The 9,627-nt window shown below is 36.6% G+C and overlaps 2 protein-coding genes across 2 annotated transcripts; both read right to left on the minus strand.

The window, feature by feature from the left end:
• Positions 1-4,349, minus strand: LOC112525337 (zinc finger protein GIS2-like). Its single transcript, XM_025135426.1, has 4 exons — positions 4,286-4,349; positions 3,198-3,312; positions 1,347-1,439; positions 1-901 (listed from the first exon to the last, which is right to left on the minus strand). The coding sequence occupies exons 2-4, from the start codon at positions 3,302-3,304 to the stop codon at positions 295-297; spliced, it is 807 nt and encodes a 268-aa protein (XP_024991194.1). The 5' UTR covers positions 3,305-3,312; positions 4,286-4,349; the 3' UTR covers positions 1-294.
• A 1,226-nt stretch (positions 4,350-5,575) lies between these two features.
• On the minus strand, positions 5,576-8,745 carry LOC112525123 (ACT domain-containing protein ACR9-like). Its single transcript, XM_025135088.1, has 6 exons — positions 8,407-8,745; positions 7,742-7,960; positions 7,542-7,647; positions 6,456-6,786; positions 5,896-6,180; positions 5,576-5,829 (listed from the first exon to the last, which is right to left on the minus strand). The coding sequence occupies exons 1-6, from the start codon at positions 8,567-8,569 to the stop codon at positions 5,683-5,685; spliced, it is 1,251 nt and encodes a 416-aa protein (XP_024990856.1). The 5' UTR covers positions 8,570-8,745; the 3' UTR covers positions 5,576-5,682.
• Between the last annotated feature and the right edge of the window lie 882 nt (positions 8,746-9,627).

Genomic DNA, 9,627 nt, shown 5'->3' on the forward strand with positions numbered 1-9,627 from the left:
TTATCGAAATGATTCAACCGTTAACTTCAAAAAATATACAGAACTGAAAAACCAAACAGAAAAGTTCTATTTATCTCCAATAATACCACCAAAGATCTCAAAATTTTCAACATTTTTAGCAAACTACTTTGTAGTAAAAAGGAGCTACACTATGGCTATAGCAAACAAGGATCCAACCGCTCTACAGAAAGCGACTTTGAAACACCACGGACCTCCACAAATGCACATCACAGCTTCAGGGTGAGTCCAACCCGCCACCCGTGGGCCCATGCATTGAGTTGATCCAAAATTCTTTCAGTACCTACGAAAGCGTGGATCAAGAAATGCACGGTCAAACGGGTCATAAATCCGGGCAGATGGGCACTCGATTTCCTGGTGGCCCCGACCACCACAATTGCTGCAGATAACCATAGGCACACAGTCGCGGCTGATATGACCAGGGCGACCACAATTACGACAAATCATATCCCGGAAAGGGTCATCCATCATCGATGACGTCCCCAGTGGGCCCATCAAGCTCGATGACCCATGCTTAAGCGGGCCTGGCAGGCTCGGCAGGTCAGAGCCAGACTTTGGACACTGGCGTGCTACATGCCCAGATATGCTGCAAATGTTGCATACTGGATCGTTATGGCAATCGCGAGCAAGGTGCCCGGTCTTTCGGCAGTTGTTGCAAGCCTTCTCGTTGGTGCAGTCAGCAGCAATGTGGCCAGGTTTATAGCAGTTGTTGCAAAGACGAGCATCATAGGACGAAACGCTTGGGTTGTGACAATCACGAGCCAGGTGCCCTACTTTGCCACACATATGGCAAACGGGATCATTGGGGCACTCGCTTGAAAGATGTCCCGACTCTTTGCAGTTCCAACACATGGTGGTTGACGTGCATTCAGCTGCAATATGACTAGAAGTGAGACGTAAAATGTTAATCTTAGGGATTCAAATATGTTATTACTGAAAGATGCTTGATTAAAAACAATCAGGATGCATTTGATACGCTGACCGGATGGGTAAGAGTAAGATAGGCAGGTGAAAATACTGTGCAAGGCTTTAGGGTTTTAATTTGACATGGGTAGTTTAGTAGTTTATCACAAAATTACGATTTTGTCCTATTCAGTCTTGTCCCGTCCCAGTCTAGTATCGCACCAAACGTGGAACAACAAAATTTTCCTGTCCCACGTACCAAACACACCCTCATTGCACATCAACAATAGGTGAATTGATTATCTGCTTGACATTTGGCAGTTGTTTGATCGAATAATGGCAGTTTGGTACAGCGACGGATAAGCTGTCAATTTATTTATGAAACAACTCATGAAATAAATGTAGCGAAAGGATATTCATCTTACCCAGGAAGACCACAGTTGTTGCAGACAGTCACATTTGGACAATCTCTGGCAAAGTGTCCAGGTCGCTTACATTTATTGCACAGATAATCTTGCCTGTGAAATAACAGTGTCATCAACAGGAAAGTTCTAATTTTCAACTATAAACAAAATTCAGAATTGTAAGCATCAAACTAGAATTAAGTTACAATTTCAAGATATATGTTTTAGGGTTTTAATCTCGTCATTCTATCGTATCTATCTGTGGTTGAATGAATAGCGAGATGCAGTTTAAAATGGTTAGCTCACAGAAAAAGGAAGAAAGCATAAACCGTCTATACTAAAAAGCATCTCATCCTCTTGTATTGTCTGATCATCCTTGTAAGGCCTATTTTGTTTACTAAAGAAACATCATACCCCTGAGAACATTACTCATGTAGTTTGACCGTCTGCGGCTTCATACAATTGCCTTCCATCTTGGTATTAGCACTCAACCAGGCTGACAATAACCCAAAAACAACTCTTTTTGGTTAACTGTTTAAGTTGTTTCCTTATTTGGTCCTCAAATGGCGGATCCAGAAAAATTATTGTTGGGGGCACAATATAAGAAGTCGCATGCTTACCCACTTTGCTCACTGTTTGAAATAAGAAGTCGGGCGGCTTGCCATGCCTCTAAACCCGCTCGAGAACTAATATTCCCCACTGTTTTGATTTGCATTGAGAAGCCGGGCAACTTCCCATGTGGCCTTAGCCTCCGGGGAAGTCTCCCCAGGGGCTAAGGCGGTTCCTTTAAGCAGTTTCCAGGTTTCATTCGGTGGTGTGCTCTCCATATATATATATATATCATTAAATATTCTCCCAGCAATACATACACATTAGATTGAAGTTCGACTATTTTTGCTCAGTTCCGTTGAGAGTTCGTGTTTATCACGCATTACGAATACGTTTGTGTTCATATTTGGGTGTTGGGGTAAAGTTTGACTATTTTTACTTGGTTCGATCTCTTTTTTATGGGTTGCTTTGAGATTGTGTGGAGAAGGAGAACTAAGAGACCAACTATCGATTTTGGACAGAGTTGAGGCCCAAGAGAGTAGAGATAATGGTCAAGTGAGAGTGAGTCAACCCAGGGACGATCCATTGATTGTGAGTGATTGAGATAAGCGATTGAGAGTGACCGATGGTGAATACTCGAGGCGTCAATGATCGATTGAGAGCGAGTGAACCAGTGGTCTGTGGAGTATGGTCGTTTGGATTTCAAAAGATCACGGAGAGAGATGGTGGTTTTTGACAGTGAAAGAAATGCAATCACAAGATCTTATCATCAGGTTGGGGGCACGTGGCATTTTCTTATTGGGGGCCCAATAGGAAATATTGTTTAAAAGAAAAATAAATCAGCTTCATGGAACTCTTTTGTTGGGGGCCTGGGAATACCACCAAGCTGTGGTTCCGCCCACTTTCTGTAAAATTTGATCTAATGGCCATTATAAAGAATTTCCCAATCAATGGTTTGGGAACATTCAAATTGATCGCTTTGAGAATTATGTGATATCTTGATTTCCATTAGCTCTCCCCTGCTATTTCACTATATCTCCCTATACCATAAGTAGAAACCCTTGTCTTGACCATAAGGAGTGGTGGTCATAAAAATTCACACAAAATTAAGGCCAACATGTACCTATTATTTAGACCATCAATCACTAAAGCAATGTGCATTGACATTATAATTGTGCAACCCATGCTGGATTTTAATCTATAATCATGGTCCATCATATGGTTAATACATTCCCTTCTTCATTACGCCATTTGATATCTACTGATGGCTCATTTCCTTTCAATTATCTATTAAATTTGAAAATGTATATCTAACAAGCATACCGGTATGTAGGCCTGTCCCTTCTGTAAGGTGCATCACGGTAAGCAGCTCGGTCTCTGCTGCGGAACCGCTTGGCTAGACCAGGACTTCTGCTCCTGTCCCGACTCATATTGCACACTGAACACCAGAAGTACTTGAATGTAAAATATTCAGAAATCCATCATATACCAAATTTAGCAGCAGCAGAAAACAGGCAACAAGAGATCATCCAAAATGTCATCTCCAAAACAAATTTACCACAACTTGCCAATAAACTGTACACTTGACACATTTTAAGAACCCCATACAACTACCAAATACGATGATAATATCGGTCAGACCAAATACGATGATCATGTTACTCGGGCAAAAAATATTCAGAAAAAAAAATCAAATACCTGGTATGATATACTTCATAAACAACATGCAACCACCAAAAAAAGATACTCAAACCAAAGGAACTTTGGCCTAACGGTATGAGAGTAAGGGTTCTAACCTCACCAAATGTGAGGAGGGTGTGCGAGTTTTTTTGTTCCATTTGTCGTATATAATTATTATATACTTCAAAAAAGAAAAAGATAGTCAAAATATGCAGCCAAAAATCACCCAAAGAGTCAACTCCCAAATGAATCTACCCAAAACCAACAAACTAAACAATTCATTATAATTCAAGATAGCCATGTGATGATCTTAATTCTTCCAAAACCAAACAATTATAATCGAAGCTTTTTTCTCTATGAAGAATGCGATTAAATCAGTAAGACCAAATGCTCCCATCACTAAAACACAGGAGGTACATTTCTTATTTTCACGTTCAGAATTGCTTACGACAAAAAAAATGCAAGGTAAAAGAAATATTGACGTTAAATGGGTATCAGAATCCAAATCCATTCCGATTGGACCTTGATGGACAAATTGTACCTCTTACAAGGAGGAATGCATCGAATAATCTAAAATCAAATTAAAAGAGCAACAATTTACATTTAGCTCACGAGTAAATCAAAGAGAAGGAACAAAATGCGACCAGTGGAGAACAGTGACGAACGTTAATATAGAATCAAAATCGCAAGAGATGAGTATAATCATGTTGTTAAATTCATAAAAGAATGACCTTAATTTATCGATACGGTTGTAAAGTTCAACCGAAATTGAAGCGCCAGGTGGAAAGCTGAAACCCTAGATTCGTATTCATTTTAAGAATTGGGGGAACAGGAAGAAGAATTTAATAGATGGACGAATCAGTGAGTTCACTGGTAGTATGAATAGAAAGGGCTATGTGCATTTTAATCCACATACTTCTATCAGTTGACATTTTAAACCCCTATACTTTAATTTTAGTCACTATTCGTTTTTTTTTTTTTGAAGGGGGGGGGGGTGATTTTGGGTTTATCAACCACTTATTGGATTAACATGGTAAGGGATAAAAATCTTTATCTGATAAAAAAACAAGGAGTCATCCTCGTACCGGACTTGGACCATGTCTCTCGAACAATCTCAGTAAGGAGACTATTTTTACTATTAAGCGTTAACCGAGTAATATTGTTCCATTTGATGTTATTGCGCTTGGTATCTAGACAGGTGGGGCATAACAAAAGATGGTAGGATAGATCAACTATATAATGTTTGGTAAGATATAGTTGGACGTGACTTGATAGAACAGATAAAATGACTAATTTATCTCTAATGAGTTGTTTTATATCTTTTATATATTTTGATTCATTTATGTGATTTACTAAATTATAATCAGATAAATATTTTTTATAAGAAAATATATCATTAGAAAATTTTCGTCAAGATGATTAAAATGACACTAAAATAGAATGTTTATGTACTTTCTGATTATTTTATGCATTTTCTATGTCATTTTTTTTATTAACCTGGATATCCAACCCGCTATGCGAACCGACTAATCCCAGGACGACCACCTGCTTTGCAGATAGCCGGAGTCACCGCATTTGAACCTCCGTGGTCACAAGAGGATTTTTATTTCTTATTGGATTTGAAACCGGGACCTACTGGTACCTTTGACCTTTGGAGCCAAGCTCAAACCAATCAGGCACCACCCTTGTGGTTTATGTCATTTTTTATTATTAGTATTTAATAAATTATATAAATAAACCAAAATTTATAAACCTCAATCGTATTGAGGACAATAAATTGAAATTTTGAACAATATAAGATACAATAAATAAAATTAAAATAATGAATAAAATATAGTGTGAGCCGCATTTGATGTTTTAGAATAGAATTATATTTCATTTTGAGGTTATATTCATAAAATATAGGTTTGTTTCAACACTTTGTTTCTATCTTTGTCACATAAAAGTGTTGTCAAAGGTGGAACAATGATCCATATTCTGTCATGTTTTGTTAGAATCTTAACCAGTAAGATTAGTAAAAGTTACCAAATTCAAAACATTTAGCTTCCAAGAACATGTTATCCACAAGGTGGCTGAAATTAAGCAACATCCTCCTCCATCTAACACTTGCTGCTTAATGCTTTACCACTTACCACCCCATCAGTCTTCTTCTAACTTCATCCACCACATCCTGTTTACCTCCTTTGCTGCTTACTGCAAATCCTCCATTCTCGACTAATAGGAATCGGTACACTTCCCACTCCCGATCTAATGTTGAATGTCTTACGATCTCGGCCTGCAGGTCACAAATCCATCAACAAATTATGGAAAATATGCATGAGAGATGATTAATACTACTTACCGAGAAGATGCATATGTCAAGTGTCTTCAATGCAAAAGTGACGTCATACACGACACGAGGCCTTCCCTTCCCAGATAGCTCGACGGGATTAGCAACCAGAAGTTCTGTATCAGGGCCGCGGTTGCTGATCATAACTCTCAATGGATGTAGCATCTCCTCCTTCAGCCGCAAACATAGACCAACTTGCTTCTCACTATTCACAATCTTTTTCCCCTCTTCGTTTTGAATAAATAGGTCCAAACTCCGGTACCCATTAACGCTAGAAGTGACCCTTCCGTATGCAATCTGAATATGAACAACACAAGTTATTCACTAGGAACACACGTCTATTTACTTCACGAACTTTAACAAATCATACATACACATATGTACATACAAACCATAAAAGCAGGTATCAAGACCGCGTACACTAACTAATACTTGCAAACATATGCAAAATGATGTAACAATTAAATCCACTGAATAATATCTTGAACTAATCTTCTGAAAGTCAATTACATTCGTAATTGAAGCTAAACCTAGTCTACTGTGAAAATGTAACGAAAACAAGATGATTATACCTGAATATCACAATCCTTAGAAATTCTTAAAATGTCGTAGATGAGACCTTTCTGATCACGGCATCGTATTTGGAGCAACGAATGAGCTGGGCTCAGTAGATTATCGACTATTACAGTAGCCTCAGATGCATAGTTGAGAGCTTGTGGACGATCGTCCATGGCAGGGCTGAACAGTTTTTCTGCAATTGCTTCAGGAATGGAAGAAGACCCTTGTTGACATTCATACTCGGGTCCTGCTAGCTCAAGTTCACAGCTGATGCAACACTCGCCTAACACGACATTAAGGTGCTCACATGTTTCTTCTCGTCCAATTTTCGAGTGTAATATGTTCCTATTGAAAACATTAAACATCACTTAAGAGCTAACATCCATGTCCACAAACAGCATCCACTACAAGAAAGTTGGCTTTATAAAACGTCAAATATGCCTAAAGGCCTATTTGTTAGCAGCTTAATGGGATTCCCAGTTTATTTCTATACATGACTATTTGGTAGTGACTGGATGATATAGAAAGTGGTTTATTCAGTAAACTTTCAGGGGGGGGTGCTTTATGCAAAAAGCCAAGTTTTTTCCAAACTTGCCCCTTGCAATTAAATAAACACGCTCCTTCTATCTATGAAAACCCTCCTGCTTTATAAGTCTTTTAAGTTTATAGAAGCAATCAATTGTTGTCCTATGTAAAGGTATTACGATAAATTGATAGTAAGCTTTTAGGTATGTTTACAAGTTTTTAAGACAATTTTAATATAGAAAGTGTCATATTAGTATTGTTATATGACATTATTTGAAAATTTGTCCTATAAAAACAAACGTCTTATAAAAAATGTGTTCATAGGAAGCTTCTCTAAAATGTCCTATAAAAAAGCTAATAGGACACTATATAAAAAAATTGTCCTTAAAAACTTGTAAGGATGTCCAAAATGCATTCTGACATCCTATCGTAACACCTTTGTATAAGACATTCAAATGTTTGGTCCTATTAACTTAAGTCTTGTAAAACAGTCTATTATGACATTTTTGGCATCCTATAAAGCCGAGTCTGTTGTAGTGATTTATATAGTAATTATAAAGAAGAAAAAGACTTACATGCTATCTGTAAGGAAGAAGAGGTCCAAGACCTTGCCATCTGGGGTTGTCATCACTTTTAATCTTTGAATTGTTAGCTCAAGTTCACATAGGAGTTTTGTGACATCTACAATGGTTGCAATTCAGATTAGAAAATTTCAAGATTCAAGTTAGGAGAAAATGGATTGAAATAAGAAAACTCTGAGGGTAAAAGTACGAACCATGAATTAACCCTTTTCGATCAAAAGAGAAAACCTTCAACAGGTACAGTGGAGGTGATTTAGAACTACCAGACAATTGATCGAGATAGAAAGCAGGCAAACATGATGGACAACAAGATACAAGACGATTCTTGAAGCTCTGCCAATCAATTTTCAGTGAGATTGGGCGTGCAACAACCCACAAAACGATGTAACACCATTTTCCGTCTGTAGAGAAATCTAGTAACAGAAACTGTTTTCATTATCATCTCGATAAATGATCATATCACATTGAATTGAAACCAATAAGACTAATCATGGACTGATTAAAATGCATAATTGATCATATGATCATATCATATTGAAATTGCCCAATTTGCAAATTGTGGTATTTTTCGTTTTAATTTCAGGGAAATATTAAAATATACAGAATAATTAGTAGTTGTAGCCATATCAATTTCAGGCTGATATCAACGTCGAGTATATTTATACTATTTGCATACTTCATTCACCAAAAATTTGTAAGAACCATCACAATCAAGCATCCTTTGGCAATTTCACAATGTTTAAGCATCAATTTTATCAGATTCATATGCATTTTGCACTTGAGCATTGATTCTGAACAGAAACGTAAATCTTAACAGCTAACAATAAGAAAACTCGGAATTGAAGAGAAATTTGCTAACCTCCACGGGTTACGTAGAGTCCGAACTCGAGGACAACTCTTAACAGGTCACAACCGAGTCCTGCCTTATCGGGACAATTCACCGCGACGACGGTTGGATCACCGGAATTCTTACTTTCCTCGACCAATACCACGTCTTCCGACGACATCCGCATTCTCCCCATCTGTGTGTATAATAATAACAGAAATTACTGTATTTAACGGCGCCGGAGACTAAAAGGGGTCTGCCGTAGAAGTATAGGTAGTGTTTCTGGCATGTTTCTTAATTAGAATCAGCTTCATGCCCCTTTCCCCAGCTCTCCGTTTTCTCACACACTCTCTCTCTCTCTCTCTGCATAAATCAAGCTTGAAGAGAATAGGTGGGTATTTAAACGACATCGTCTGCAGTTAAGCTGGTGGACCAGATGGAATGCTTACCCGCACAAGGAAGTGGTCGATTTTTTATTTATTTTTTTATTAACCCGGATATTCAACCCGCTATGCAAGCCGACTAATCCTAAGACGATCACCTGCTTTGCAAATTGTCCGGAGTCATCGCATTTGAATTTCCATAGTCACAAGGGGATTTTTATTCCTCAGTTGATTTGAACATGGGATCTCCAGGTACTTTTGATCTTTGGAGCTAAACTCAAACCAATCAGACACCATCCTTATGGTTAGAAGGGGTGGATTATAAAGTTACGAAAAAATATGCATTAATTTATGATTTAAATTACCATTACATATAATAGTTATAAAAATAAAATTGATCAACTTCACACATCCTAATTAATTGGTAATTTTTCAAAAACTATAGTTAATAACTAAATTAAATATTTTATTAAAAATAAGTTAACATTAACACAATTCTATTATCTATGAAACAAAATAAGTATAACTTTTATTTCATGTAACTTATATAAAAATTATTATAATTATTATATTTGTTTTTTGATAATTAAATATATTGAATAATAATTAAAATAGTAATAATATAGAAATAATTGATATGATTAATAATAATTCTAAATAACTAATATTTAATATTAATGTATAATAAAAAATTAATTAATAATTTTCAACTAATATTAATAAATATTTGTTAATATTAGTAATAGTTAATTTATATTTTTTTATAGTTTTATTCATTAATAATTAATAGTAATGAATAATAAATAATACTAATGAGGGTATAATTGGAAAAAATGACAAAAAGATTCTCATAAGTTATTCCAAGTAACAT

The sequence above is a fragment of the Cynara cardunculus genome, assembly GCF_001531365.2.
Source record: "Cynara cardunculus var. scolymus isolate 2C chromosome LG 13, CcrdV1, whole genome shotgun sequence".
Lineage (NCBI taxonomy): Eukaryota > Viridiplantae > Streptophyta > Magnoliopsida > Asterales > Asteraceae > Cynara > Cynara cardunculus.